This window comes from Meriones unguiculatus, chromosome 2 (assembly GCF_030254825.1).
Source record: "Meriones unguiculatus strain TT.TT164.6M chromosome 2, Bangor_MerUng_6.1, whole genome shotgun sequence".
Lineage (NCBI taxonomy): Eukaryota > Metazoa > Chordata > Mammalia > Rodentia > Muridae > Meriones > Meriones unguiculatus.
Window position 1 is genome coordinate 145029665 of NC_083350.1, and position 15366 is coordinate 145045030.

Genomic DNA, 15366 nt, shown 5'->3' on the forward strand with positions numbered 1-15366 from the left:
CTGACTAGTGTAAACATTTGTCCTTAGGTAATTTTCCAGAGCCATTGCTTTCCAAAGGTCTTTCATCTATTTCAAATCCTGTCCTTCCTCCAAAAAAAATACCTAAGGAATTTATAATGAAGTACAAACGTGGAGAGATAAATCCTGTGTCAGCCTTGCACCAGTTTGCACAAATGCAGCGTGTTCAGCTTGACCTTAAGGAAACTGTAACAACAGGCAAGTTCAAAGTTGTATCATTTATCTGAGCATAGAAATTTTTTTCAGTAAAAGTAGGGCATATAAGCAGTTCTGCATTTACATATTACATGCAGTGTTAGATTAATAGGTATTTTATTTTGTGTTGCAAATATTTGTGCAATAAACACCCACTTCCAGTGATGGTAAGCATTTGTCCTAAAATCTGCGCTTGTGATACCTAAGGAAAATATGGTCAGGTTTGGCCTCTGAAATTCCAGGATTTGATAAGAAAAGGTCACTTGCATGATTGATGGCACCTCTATTTATCTTGTCTGTGATTTCTACCACTCTCCTTTAAACCCTTAAACATGAAACACTTACTACCCTGTTATACTTGTGGAAGGCTACAGGAGTATAATCAGTTACAAGCAGAAAGAGGCTTCTAATCTCCTCATGTTGTGGACAGTTTCTGAGAACATTAGGAACTTGGGAAAAATAAGAGAATAAGTGCTTGTGAGTCTGAAGCCAGCCTGGTCTACAAAGCAAGTCAGGAAAGCCAACGCTACACAGAGAAACCCTGTCTCAAAAAAAAGAAAGAAAAAAAGAAGCAGCATTGACTGAGATGTGATAGTAAAATCACAGCTTTAAAATATTTGGGTGCACACATACAATTTTGTTTCTGTATTTGTCAACTTTTGCCTGTATCTATCTTAAAGATGATATCTCTACAACATAGGCTAAAGCTCTGGAAACTTTACTGAGGATTCTTTTCATAAGTTTCTTTGAGCGAAATACCAGTAAACTTAACATGTCAAAATGTTCAATGTATTATTTTCATTAAGTAAACCGTGGTCTCAGTCTTTAACTTTTTAGCTTTCATACATTAGTCTCAGATCACCCTTGGAAAATGTAAGCTATTAGTAAGAAAGATAAAAATTCCCAATGAAAACATTTCACTGCTCTGAGGATTGCCATTGCTATTCATTTTGTGATCTGAATATGATTAAGTATGTTTGTGAACTTAGGTTATAGACAAATTAAGGTTCAAAGCTCAGAATTCTGATACAGAACACTTTCTAACAAATTTTATGTATGTACTATGCATAAGAATCACTTGAACTACTTGCTAAGAATGTAAAATGTTATTTGGGTTAATAAATTTAGTTGGAAATAACAGTTGGAAAAATGGTAAATTGAGATGTTTAGGTAAGGGAGGGGAGGAAGCAAGATTAGTCCAGATATGGACTTAAGTTCCTAGTAAGATCTTGAGAGTATGTTTTAGAAACAATTAGTATAACATGTAAATATAAAGGAGGTCATTTAATACTAAATAGTTTTCCAGAATTTTATACTGGAATATTTTACTAGCATTCAGACATTACTTACAAGAATATACTGTGAATGATTATAGCACTCATTCTGGATTCTTTTTCAAGGTAATGTTATGGGACCATATTTTGCTTTTTGTGCTGTGGTGGATGGTATTCAGTACAAGACAGGACTGGGACAAAATAAAAAGGAATCTAGATCCAACGCAGCAAAATTAGCTCTTGATGAACTTTTACAACTGGATGAGCCTGAGCCAAGAGCTTTAGAACCAACAGGTAAGTGTAGCTGACTATTTGTGTTTGACTATGTGTTGTTTTTCAGAAGTCTGTGAAAGACTTATGTTTAAAAAGTCTTACTTAACAACTATGAAGTGACATAATTTGAATAATTTCTCTCAGTTACTGTTTTCTGGAATGTTTCATAGCTACAATGATATTGTATTTTCATCAACAGAATATATAATTATGTTTTGCCAGTAGTCATACTAAAGGATGTAAGAGTAGTATCTTCTGTGGTTTTGACTTAAATTTTCTTATTGATGTGTAATGATGAGAACCTTTTCATGTGTTCATTTGATATTATCTTTTTAAGGAGGAGAGACAAATCATGTTTAAGTCATTTCTTCCATTTTCAATTAGTTCTATTGTTATTGCTTTTAAATCTATAACTATTCTGGGTATGTGAGGGGGTAGGGCTGAGAGGTGAGAATGGAGGGGTCTTTGATCAGGCTGTAAAGTGATTAATTAAATAATGAAGAAAAAGTTTAAAGATATATGATATACAACTTTAACTTTTGTTCATAGTACCTTTGATGTATAAACATTTTAGTTTTTATAAATCTATTTTTCTTTTGTTGTCTATATCTTTGGTGAAGAAATTACCACCAAATCCAGTGTCATAAAGTTTTCTCACTGTGGTTTCTTTTTAGAGATTTATAGTTTTAGCTATCACATTTAAGAGTTTTGATAAATTTTAGTTTTGTATTACGATGTTAGTGTCCAGTGTCATTCTTTTGCTTTTAAATAGTAGTTTTGCCAGGAGCATTTGTATTTTTTTTTTTAATGCCCTTAGCACCCCTGTTAAAAACAAGTGGATTATGTCTTTCTGTGCATCTTTCTGGGCATTCTTGCCTATGTACCTGCCCTGATACCAGTAATACACTGTTTACATTAATGTCCTCTTGTTTTGATTACATAGTTTTGGAATAGGTTTTGAATTTGAGTATGTGGATTCTCTAATTTTAGTTTTGGTTTTTATTTTTTTAATTGTTTAGCTGTTTGTACTTGGTATTTTACAATGAAGTTTTTCTTGTATAGTTTTGTTTTACTTACTGAGATTATTTGTTCATAATAAGCAGAATTTAATGTCTTTAGTTTTCCTTCTGCTTGAGCCAAAATAATCTCTTGAGTAAATAGATTTTAAATCTTCCTTCTGAGTTTTCAGCTTGCTTTTCTCAAGTCCAAGGTGAATGTATCTAACTTTAGTTAGCATTTTCTCTAGTATGAGGTCTCAGGTTGTATCACTACCCTTTCCTTACTTGTTTCTATATCTTTAACTGGTTTTTCATCTTAAAAGTAGTCTAGAGGAGTACTTTCTGCTTTCTTTTCTCTAAAAAAACCCCTAGCTTCCAGAACCTCTTTATTTAAATGTTTCTGATTTTTTTTTCCTTACATGTCCCTCTGGTTCAATGCCATGAGCTTTTCTTGGTTTTAGGGGTGAACTGGGTTATTTTGGGGGGGGATTGCATTCTTGGGTTACTGTTACTGCAGAATAAAGTGCTAACTCTCAGCTCTTTATTATGCTGTCCTTATTGTCTCCTCATTTTTTTGTTGGTTTGCTTTCAGGGCCACCTCCTATCCCTGCAGAGCCTGTTGTTACACCTGAAGCAGCGTATGTTTCTAAAGTACAATATGGTAAGCTATGTTCTTTTCTTTTTTAGTGTTGTGTTTTGAAGATTAACCCAATGAAAAATTAAAATGCACAGTTATGAAAATATATTTTAACATTTTATTCAGACCTTTCATGCTTCTATTAAAAGGGTATTTTTCCTTTAAAAATTACTTGTAGTGAAAGAAATGAGGTTGGAGGAAATGAGGAAATATTTAAAAATGGATTTGATCCAGTTCTGATGGTTTAGCCATATGTAAATCTAGCTGTTCTGGGTGCTGAGGCAAGAGAATAGCAAACTCTAAGCTGGCCACTCCACCAAACAGCCTGGCAGTTTAATGAGACTTGTCTAAAAATGTAAGAGGGGTCTTGGGCATAGCGTGGTGGTACAGTACTTACCTACATGGTGTGAGAAGTTTGGCTCATTTGTCAGAACCACACAAATAACCGGGGTGGGTCCTTTTAATAAGGAAATATATTAATAAGTTATGTACATGGTACACATGCTGACAAAACATAAAACAAATCTTTGAAAATCATATTTATACACATTTATCTGTATATATATGTGTGTATATACATCTTCAGTTGAAGTTACTATATATGTGATCAAGGCCTAATTAATTTTCATTGTACTTTTAATTTCTTCATTTTAAAAATTCTCATTACAGCAATTACCTCATCAAATTATTGTGAGGATTGAGTTGATAGGCATAAAATAATGAGTACCTGGCACACAAAGTATTTATTAAATTAGAACCTCTGTTCTTTCATTGTGACACTGTCACTCAGTATTATATAGCAGTTGTGTCCTTTGCTGGTAGACTATTATCTCCTTGAAAGCAGGGCATTCTTCTTAATTTCTATACTTATGATATCTGAGAGAGACTTCAGACTTTAAGGTATTTGTAAAATGAAATTTTTTCATGTTTTTTTTCTTTTTCTTTTTAGTTAGGCTTTTTTTTTTCTCTCTCTCTCTCTCTCAGCATTGCTATTCTGTTCATCTTTCTAAGACAAAGAAAAAAGTCTCAAATGCCCATGTGTTTTCATGGACAGACCAGGTAAAATAAGCACATTCAAAAGACAAAAGTCCACCAAGACATGGATGGGTATGGACACTTGACCTCAAAGTGCAAGGGTTCATGAACAGCCTTGAGGGCTTAGACCACAAGAATGGTTGCATAATGTTGGAAGAGGTTTTGCCATTCCTGTTATCCCCTGTAAACATTTTTAATTACCAAGGGGAAAGATTGCAAACAATAAATAACCTAGATCACATTACCCTGGGAAAACAAGTCATAGTAGATGAGTCAGAAAGGATATAGTTTTTAAAATAATGTAGAAGTAGAGTCCAGCTTGGGAGCTTAAGTTTTGGAGCCAAATGTAAGAAAAAGGTCAGCAAGCAAATATATAGGGTTAAAATAGGATTAGAATGTTAAAGCTTTTGAAGAAAGAAAAATATCTGAGACCCACAAAAAAATTACTGAACCCTTCATTTATCGAAGTAGCCAATAGTTTACAGCCTGTCTACTTCGTGTTATGTTTCTAGTGGACGATATCTTCGCGAGAATAGTAGTATGTTGGCTCTGAAATAGATTAAGATTATTCATGATAATGAATTTCACTTGAAATTAGTAACTTGTAGTCAGAGAAGCTGCTTTATTTCTTTGGTAACTGGCACACATATATAGGGAAAACAATTCTGAACTTGTTCATTTTTCACTCATGTGCTGAGAGGTACATTTAGTAACTATTTGATTTGATATTATCCAAAATATTATTTCTTTCAACATTAAGATCAAGGTAGGTGGAGAGATGGATCAGCAGTAAAAAGCACTTTGTGCTTTTGTAGACGACTGGAGTTTTTTATTCCCAGCACCCACATTGGGTGTCACCACATTGGGTGTAATTCCAGCTCCAGGGGATCTCACATCCTCTCCTGTTCTCCATGCACCCTGACCAACACACACACACACAGAAAAACAGGCCTCCATATAAATCTTTAAGATGAAGAGCTGTTTTAGCATATTAAGGTTTTTGTTTGTTTGTTTGTTTGTTTGTGGTATTCAGGATTGAACCCAGGAAAATATTTTAAGCACTTTACCACTGAGCTATATTTTCATCTTATATTGCACAGTGATGAGCCTCAAATGCTCTTTATGATATTTTTAATATGCTGCAAAACATTTTCTTGCCACATTCATAATTTGTATTCTGTTGGTACTAATTTCAGTGGGTTTTTTGTTTGTTTGTTGTTTTTTCTTTTGGTTTTTCAAGACAGCTCTGGCTGTCCTGTAGACCAAGCTATCCTGCTTGTTCCCCTTAGTTCTGGGATTAAAGGCATGTGCCACCACTGCCTGACTCAGTGTTCCTTTTATATCATAAAATAAGACATAAAGTAATTGCAAACCATATGTAGTATTTTCATTTTTGGAATCATTAAAGAGAATGAAAAACAATAAACAGCAACCTTCAGTGTTCAAGACTAAGTTAATATAAAGAATGGACTTAGCTGTAATGCTCAGGTAGTAAGTTTAATACTGGCATCATTCATAAGTTATTCACAAAGTGCTGTAATTTATCTTCTTAATAACCATGACAGAAAGTGTAAATTTGTCTACATATCTCTATAAATTACTAAAAAATGTAACTGCAAAATAAGACATCTCTTAGAAAAATAGTAGTGCTCTTGAAATTTGTACCGCTTTTTATTTTTTTCTAGAAGGGAGACAAGTCCAGTATGCAAAGATTTCACAACTTGTTAAAGAAACATTTGGTCAACTAATTTCTAGTCACTCACAATATCTGAAATGTAGCAGTTCATTGGCTGCTTTCATTATTGAAAGAGGTAAGCCCATATATTTGTTATATATTACTTTTCAGAAAAATTAATACCATAGTGATTTGAACTGCACCTCATAATATTTGGTTAACTATCTTTGCTTCTGTAGACAGTGATTTTACATTGATTTGAAGTGATCTTTTCTGTAGGTGAGTCATTAAATGCAAAGCTTCTTAAAGGTGGAGCCTAAATGGACTGAATAGAAACCAATAGAGAGCTGCAGAATATTGAAAGGCCTAACAATTAAACCTTTCCCAATCAGAAGCAAGACCGTCTCCATAGGAACCCTCATTATAGCAGACACTTAAGAGAGAGCTAGAAAAATTAGCATGTTTATTTTCAAGTAAGAAAATATCAAAATATTCGAGAGTATGTTCCTGTGGACAGTTTGATGTTACAGTTCTATTTTAACTTTATCCTGCCTTTTAATGTTTAGAGTTTGAATTTTGTATTCAAGATGTTGATAAAACAATTTTTGCTATAAGATACATTATATATATCATATATATATTAATTTAAGATGGTGAAAATTTTTGAAGAAAAAAAAACAAAAAAAAACAACCAACTGTTCTTAATCATGCAAGCATGTGTGAGAAGCTGGATGTGCTACACCCTTTTGTAATCCCAGAACTCAGAAGTCTGAAACAGGAGATTCATTAACGTCAGGGTCTGCCTGGAATTACATAGTTAGGCTTTATCTTTAAAAACAAGTTATAAGAATTTATAGATAGGAGAGAAGTAACTGAATTAGGTAATCTTCTGCAACAAGCAAGACTTAAGCTGAGACTTTAAATGCTAGTGAGGTTTCCCTGAGTAGAGGAAAGGAAATATTTTAGACATAGGAAGGTATGAGAAAAAAGAGTGGTGGAAAATATTTATTGGGACAACAAGGAGGTGAATTTATTGATAATATATGGTTGTATATGTACAGGAGTAAAATAAAATATCTTTAAATTGATAAGATATGGTATTAGACTACAAGGTGGCTTAAAAGCTAGTAAAAATTTAGATTTAATAAGATTGATAATGCAAAAGATATTTAGATTTTGGATAATTACAGTTGAAGCTGTTACATTGGAATTTCTCTGGAAGAACTGGGAACATGAGCAAAAAGAGAAAATCGATATTTAAATTAATAATCTGACGGTAGAAATAATATAACAGGATCAATAAAAAACATCACTTCAAGTTCACATGGTAGTTCCAGGTGCACAGAAATTCTTGAAGGTGACAAGAAGCTATATGAAGAATGTAAGAAAGAATAAAAATGTTTTAGGAAGTACAAGTGTGTATGTGGACTGGTACAATCTGAGGGACATCAAGTGAACATTCCTGCAGTAACTCATTTGTACTCTGAGACTTCATTACCTTACTCACCTGTCATTTTAGTTGGGTTGTAAGAAGCTAACAGGAAAATGGATGGATCTGGAAAGTACTTATTAAGTGAGCTGATAAAGGCCCATATGCAAATTTTAACTTTAGTGCTTGTATGTGTGTAAATAAGTGAGAGTGGATATAGGTTCTGAAACTAGATAGGAGACCACAAGAGGAAACAAGAGTAAGTATTAAGGAAGAGGAGTAGGGGGCAAAAGGATACATATGACATAAAAGCAGAAAGCAACCTACTGAGGTGGAAAGCTGTAACATAGAGAAGTGGACTGAAGGAGGAAAATCAAAAGCAAAATTTGTTTGAAAAATACCATAATAAAAAATGAGAAATATTTTCTGACTTTGGCATGCTATTCATGTAGATAGGCTTTTGTCAGTTATGTACCACAGGGCTCATCATTGATGTCAGTTCTGAACACATTTCACAATGAAATGGGCTGGAGAAATGTCTCAGCAGCTAAAAGCAATCATGAGAACCAGAATTTGAACCCCAACACCATACAACAAGCTGGGTGTTCTCTTTAAATTTCTGTAACCCTAGTTCCGAACAGGGTGGAAACAAGAGGATTGCTGAGGTTTGCTGGCTTCCAGCCTAGCCGAGAGGTAAGCCCCAGGTTCAGGAAGAGACCCTGCGTCAGAGGAACAGGCAGAGAGCAATGAAGAGCAGTCTGGACATCCTCTTCTGGCTTCTGTACATGCACACACATGCAGCTTGTACACCTACACACACTTTCTAGGGCAGCTCCGCTGACAGCCTGTTTCCTCAGGGTGATAACTTGCATGATTTCTTCTGAGGTGAATGCCCTTTACCCCCTTAGGTTGCAGCTTTAACTCCGCACCTACGTTACATGATTTTTTTACGTCTTATTTTTCACGTCAGCTCCATAGTTGTTTCCTTCAAAGCACATATTACAGTTTGGGGTGTGTTTAGCCTCCCTACCCCCTTGCTTAGTAGAAGTATGTTTTCTTCAACATTGAAGCTAACTAGCATCTATTCAGACCTGGTACACACTGGGATGTTTTTAATTTCTGTTGAATTATTAAGTCCTTCAGATTGAAAATGTAAATTGAACTTTGTTTGAAAGGCTGAGACTAGGGATTATCTGAAATCATCAACATGGAAGTAAAAGTTCGAAAGAGAAAGATATTTAGAATTTTGTTGTTATTTTTGGAGGAAAAGCAATGAGCTGCCCACTAGGCTATTAAAAGGATCCATGATTGGGATGTGAGAGGAGAAAAGACTGCCAGTTTGAATTGCACATTTTTAAAGTATGGAATCTCAGGTGTGAGCAAAGTAAAATGTGAATGGAAAAAAACTACTGAGAAATACATAGGGGTTTACTTTATTTAAAATAAACCAGTGCAGTAGAACAGAGAAAAAAATACTTTAGTTTATAGAGAGATTGAGTAGATTGATGAAAATCGGAGCTATCACAGAGAATGTTCAGGACAGAAGAGCCTTGTTAGCTGTATACGTAGTGAAAGTTAAGGTTATTTGATATTTGTGTGCTTGTATTAAAAATACATGATGTACTATGACATAAGACAGTTGCCACTTATATTGAGCTAACTACTTTTAAATTTCATTTCTGAAAACACTCTAAGACCCCTGGAACTACTTTTCCTGTTATTATCTGATTGAAAATTGGCCATAGGGACTGGAGATATGGCTCAGTAGTTAAGAGCACTATTGCTTTTGCGGAGAACTTGAGTTTGGTTCCCGGCACCCACTTTGGGCGACTCATAGCTACCTGAAACTCCAGTTTCAAGGGCTCCAACACTTTCTGGCCTCTTTGGGCACTGGCATACATGTGGCATGAGAACAGATGTATGCATACACATAAATAAAAAATAAACTTTTTAAAATGAGGATAAACATGGTATATACTCAATTATATAGACCTACAAAATATGATAAACATAATGAAATCTATACACCTAAAGAAGATAAACAAGAAAGTGGACATGGGGTAAGATGATCAATCCTCACTTAGAAAGACAAATGGGATGTGCATTGGACGTAGGACAGGAGTCTACCGCAGAAGGCATCTGAAAGACTCTACCTAGCAGTGTTTCAAAGCGGATACTAAGACTCATAACCAAACCTTTGGTAGAGTGCAGGGAATCATATGAAAGAAGGGGAGTTAGTATGACGTGGAAAGGATAGGAGCTCCACAAGGACCAAATATATCTGGGCACAGGGGTCTTTTCTGAGACTTAAACTCCACCAAGGACCATGTATGGATATAACCTAGAACCTCTGCTTGGATGTAGCCCATGGTAGCTCAGTAACCAATTGGTTTCCCATATTAAGGGGAACAAGGACTATTTCAAACAGGAACTCAATGGCAGGCTCTTTGACCTCCCCACCCCCCGAGGGAGGAGCAGTCCTGCTAGGCCACAGAGGAGGGCTTTGCAGCCAGTCCTGAAGATAAAATAGGGTCAGATGAAAGGGGAGGAGGTCCTCCCCAATCAGTGGGACCTGGAAAGGGGCAGGGAAGAGATGAAGGAGGGAGAGTGGGATTGGGAGGGAATAAGGGAGCGGAATACAGTTGGGATACAGAGTTAATAAAATGTAACTAATAATAAAAAAATAAAATTAAAATTAAAAAAATGAGGATAAAGGTAGAATTTGAACATAGGAGGGAGGTTAAATAACAACTTGCTGTTGTTTTCAGCTGGACATCATGAGGTTGTGGCTGTAGGCACAGGTGAATACAACTACAGCCAGTGCATCAAGCCGAATGGAAGGGTGCTGCATGATACTCACGCAGTCGTTACAGCAAGAAGGTCTCTCCTTAGGTAAGGTAAAGGATATGTTAATATTCTCAGACCAAATTAACTACATAGAAGTTTCCCTGTTTAAAAGTGGAGCTTTACTCATAGGAGAGCAAAGAATTTAACAACCTGTAATCCAAGTCATCTGATATTTTTATGTTGTGGTAATCACACCATGGTAATTACAATGTCTTCTCTAGATTTTGGTGACTTCTTTGTGAACTAAGTTTTAAGAGCCCTGTAAGATTTTTTTAAAGTTAGAAATGCCATCTTTGAATGATTAAAGTTATTGGGAAGTGTAACTTTAGGTTTGCACAAACTAAGTTTGATCTTATTTCACTTCTAAATTATATCTACTTATCCAAAGGCAGCACCAGAAAATAACAGGCTTCCAGTTGCAGATTCTTCACTTACTCTACTTCTATTTAATAGCAGGGTATAAACAATGTATCCTTTAGACTAGCAATTCTCATGTGGGGTTGAGTGACCCCTTCACAGAGGTTATATATCAGATATCCTGAATATCAGATATTTATATGACAGTTCATAACAGTAGCAAAATTACAGTTATGAAGTAGCAACAAAATAGTTTTATGGTTTGGGGGTCACCACAAATGAGGTGCAGTAAAGGTTGCAGCATTAGGAAGGTTGCAAACCACGACTTTAGACTGATAAAGCAAGAGAAGGAAAAGGGTTGAAGTATATTCCTCTTCCCCACCCCCAGATCAATCATTCTCCTTACAAGAGGAAGGAAAAACAGGTGATTCAAAAATGATGTTTCTGTATATAAAAACATGAACAGTGGGAATTGTTACTTCCAAAATATGCACCAACTTTTTATTCTCTTAAGCCATTAAACTTCTTACAAATTTCCATTATAGTAAATATCAAATCCAAGTTGAAGTAAGCAGACTGAGCAGTTATTAGCATTCTGCTGCATTTAATTTCTGTATTCTCACTGTTGTTCTTTTTTTTTTTCTTGCTGAAATATTTAAAAACAAATTTTAGACCTGTTTTACCTGAAAAACAATGCAAGTAGGAATCTTTCATAAGGAAAGAGTTGTACAATCTTAAAAGTTGTTAGGGAAGTGTGGTGGGAAGATAGGGAAGTGAGCTTGCTCTGCAAGAATTTAGGCCCGCTTGCACTCTTCAGAATGCGAATACAGAGCCGGACATGGCTGCATGTTCCTGTGACCCTAGCCTTAGGGAGTGGAGACAGCCAGATCTGAGAGCTCAATGGCCAGCTAACCTAGCCTAAACTGTAAGCAGTTTCTCCACACAATAGGGAGGAACAATTGAGGGATGCACCTGTCACCCTGTTCTAGCATTTGCACGTGCATTCTTATGTACATATACTACACACGTGCACACATTACTGTGGAAGCCCAATAGGACACTGTAACTCGTTGTTGTCCATTCCTCCTTGATGCTGATGGAATGATCTGACCTTAATGCTACCTTTCAAGGGTAAAGTTTCTCTCATGCTTGGCATTGTTACACATTGGTATTTAATTACATATTTCTGGTGATGAGAGTAAATACAGTATCCCTTAAAGTCATGATGTTTTTTTAAGTAAAGTAATATCGGTCCCTCACCGATAAGTTGCTGTCTTTCAGGATATCTACCTCACTTCATAGTACAACCTGTAATGTTCCCTGTGTTGTATCTGTCCTCTTGGGTTTTTCTTCAACACCACTAAGAAACACTGTTGATGACTGTGATGGTAATAAAATAGGAGTAACTTGTTTTGATAGGAAAAAGTGGACTCTTCAGAACTATCTCAGGAAGAAAGGGGCAACCTGGAGAAATGGGTCCTTTGCAAGATATGATAGTTAGAGACTGAAATGTGCAGTGTGGCATAGTAGGGAAGCAATGACCCTTGAAGATGAGCTACAGAGCAGCCCAAGAAGTCCAGAACTTGAGGGACTTAATTCTCACTAGATAAAGTTATAAGACTCTTATCAATATCAAAGCTTTTGACATACAGAGACATTGTTCATGTTACACTTAGTTCTGATATTCACTAAGATATATCTGCAATAAATTTTATTACTTAAATTTACAACATTTATTTTAGGTACTTTTATAGACAGCTTCTACTCTTCTATAGCAAAAATCCTGCCATGATGGAAAAGTCAATCTTTTGTACAGAACCAGCTTCTAATCTGCTTACTCTGAAACAGAACATCAACATTTACCTCTACATGAACCAGTTGCCTAAAGGATCAGCCCAGATCAAGTCACAGTTGTAAGTATTATGGAAGTTGTTTTTAAAAGATAGCAGAATGGTCATTGTATGCATGTTCTGAATCCTTCTCAAACAGTCAGCTTGTGTGTGTATTCTCTGTGTAGCCTTAAGTTGTTATCTATGGGCTACAGGGCACAACAGATCTCCACTCCCTCTTCACTCACTCTGATCTATGACCAGTTTTAAAAAATACTTTTTATTCTTTTGAAAAATCTGCTTTTAACATTTCTCAAGCTTTAAGAAATTATGGGTCTTACAGTATACATATTCAAATATGGAGAGTAAAAACTGTTCTATGGTCAAAATGTCATTGCTTTGATGAATCCGTACTATCAGATAAAATGAACTCTGAACAGTACGGATAAGAACAGTGAAAAAAGAAGGACCCACCTGTAGCCTGACCATCTAGAAATAGCTATGCGCAGCATTTTCATAAAAATTCTAGGAATTGCTTTGAAAATAAGATCTATGGATAGATAAAATTCAAGAAAAATAACTTTAGATTTTTATTAACATTTTACCATAGGTGCATTTTTAATAAAACATTTTCCATTTCATTATTTTATTGTTTTTAACTTTTTTATATAGAAGAAATCTGTTCTCAAAGTACAAGAACAAGAATTTTTGTTATTATTGGTTTTTTTGAAATAGGGTCTCATGTATCCCAGACTAGGCTTGAACCCATTATATAGCCAAGGCTTGTCGTAAATTTTTTGGCAAGGGTCAGCAGCTCAGTAAATAGCCCTGGCTGGCCTTGAACTCATGGAGATCTGCCTGCTTCTGCCTCCCAAATACTGGAGTTAAAGGTGTTGGCCACCACACTAGGCCTTCTCATTCTGTTAAAGGGGATATAAAGAATGATGATAGTAGGAAACTGCTAAAGCTCAGTGTGTTTGGTAACTTGTTTTGCATTAATTTTGGGGGTAGTAAATCCATTCCTACTTTCTTTGTGTTTGCATCTGTTCATGTTACTAGAATTAAGTGTGTGCTGATAGATTAAACCAGTTAGAGAGAATGCACATTTTACTTTCAACAATTTTGTATTTCTTAAATTTTTTTTCTCTTTCTAGACGCCTTAATCCACATTCTATTTCTGCGTTTGAAGCCAATGAAGAGCTGAGTCTCCATGTGGCTGTTGAAGGCAAAATTTATCTGACTGTTTACTGTTCTGCAGACGGGGTTAATAGAGTAAACAGTATGTCTTCCAGTGACAAGCTGACAAGATGGGAGGTTCTTGGTGTACAGGGAGCATTGCTGAGTCACTTTATACAACCAGTTTATATCAGCAGTATACTTGTTGGTAAGTTTTAGCACATTTTGGGTCTGTTCAATGAAAAAAAAATCACCATATTTGACATTCTAATATACAGCTTTTGCATACACTTGCATTCATTTCTTAGAAGATGTTCTAACTCTGGTTTTCTGTTCTATTTTGGTCTACATGTCAGGGGTGTGGGTGTGTGTGCGTGCATGCTCACATGAAGTATGCTGTTTTTCATGATGGTTCTACTGAATAATTTGAGATCAGGAATTGTTTTTCTGCTCATGATAATTTTGGTTCTTTGGATCTTTGTGTTCATAGGAATTATTTGATTGTCCTTAACTAATTCTGTGAAGAATGCCATTTTGTATTTTGAAGGGCATAGCATCAACTTTGTAGATTGGTTTTGGTTATCCATTTTAATAATATAAATTTTACCTATCTATGGATATGAGAGGTCTTTCCATATTCTGTCTTTCTTAATTTCTTTGTTTATTGTTTTAAAGTTTTCATTATAAAGATACTTCATCTGCTTGGGTAGATTTATTCCTAAATACTGTTTTAAAAAGCTATTGTGAATAGGATTCTTTTTCTGATTTCTTTCTCTGTAAGTCTGTTAGTGGTGTATAGAAATAGTAGTGATTTTTAACCTATCTTGAGAAAAATGTTTGTCAGATTTAATAGTTTTATGATCTACTACTTAGAGTCTTTTAAAAGTATTTTATGAGTTCTTTATTTTTATGTGTATGAGTGTTTGCCTGCATGTTTGCATATGTATCATGTGCATTCTTGGTGCGTACAAAGACCAGGAGAAGGTGTCAGATCCCCTGGCATTGGAGTTACAGGTGTTTGTGAGCAACTGTGTGGATACTGAGAACCAAATTGGGTCTTCTGCAAGAACAATAAATGCACTTGACTGTGCATTTATTTCCAGCTCTATTTAGGGTTTTTGTTTCTAGAAACATGTTTGCAAATAGGGATTTTGACTTATTTTTATCCCGCCTTCAGATTCTAGCTGCAGGTTCTACACTATATTGAGTAAGTGTACATAGGTGGACATCCTTGTTTCATTGCTAACTTTAGAGGAAACATTTTGAGGTTTTTCCCTAGTTAGTATAATTTTGGCTGGAAATCTGTCACATAGTGAATGTTTCTTCTATCCTAATTTTTTCAGGGCTTTCCTCATTTAGATATACTCAGCTTTGTCAAAGGGTTTTCCTGTTTCTATTGAGGTTATGGTATGATTTCTATCCCTAAGTTTATGTTCTGTATAATAAAGCATTCATTTGTATATGCTAAAACATCCATCTTTAAATGTCTGGAATGAAACCAACTGAACATGGTACCCATCCTGCATGTGTCATTGAGTCTGGTTTGCAAGTGTTCCACTGAGAATGTTTACATCTGTGTTGTTGGAGGCAATTAGTATATAGTTGTTGTGTCTTTGTCTGGTC

The 15366-nt window shown here is 35.4% G+C and overlaps 1 protein-coding gene across 1 annotated transcript in view; it reads left to right on the plus strand.

The window, feature by feature from the left end:
* The window catches only part of Adad1 (adenosine deaminase domain containing 1), a 33385-nt gene that overhangs the window by 1571 nt on the left and 16448 nt on the right, over positions 1-15366 (plus strand). Inside the window, exons 3-9 of the mRNA XM_021632302.2 lie at positions 28-216; positions 1614-1781; positions 3351-3419; positions 6116-6241; positions 10303-10426; positions 12481-12651; positions 13722-13951. Of these exons, the coding sequence (XP_021487977.1) occupies positions 28-216; positions 1614-1781; positions 3351-3419; positions 6116-6241; positions 10303-10426; positions 12481-12651; positions 13722-13951 (1077 nt within the window). The remainder of the gene's footprint in view (positions 1-27; positions 217-1613; positions 1782-3350; positions 3420-6115; positions 6242-10302; positions 10427-12480; positions 12652-13721; positions 13952-15366) is intronic.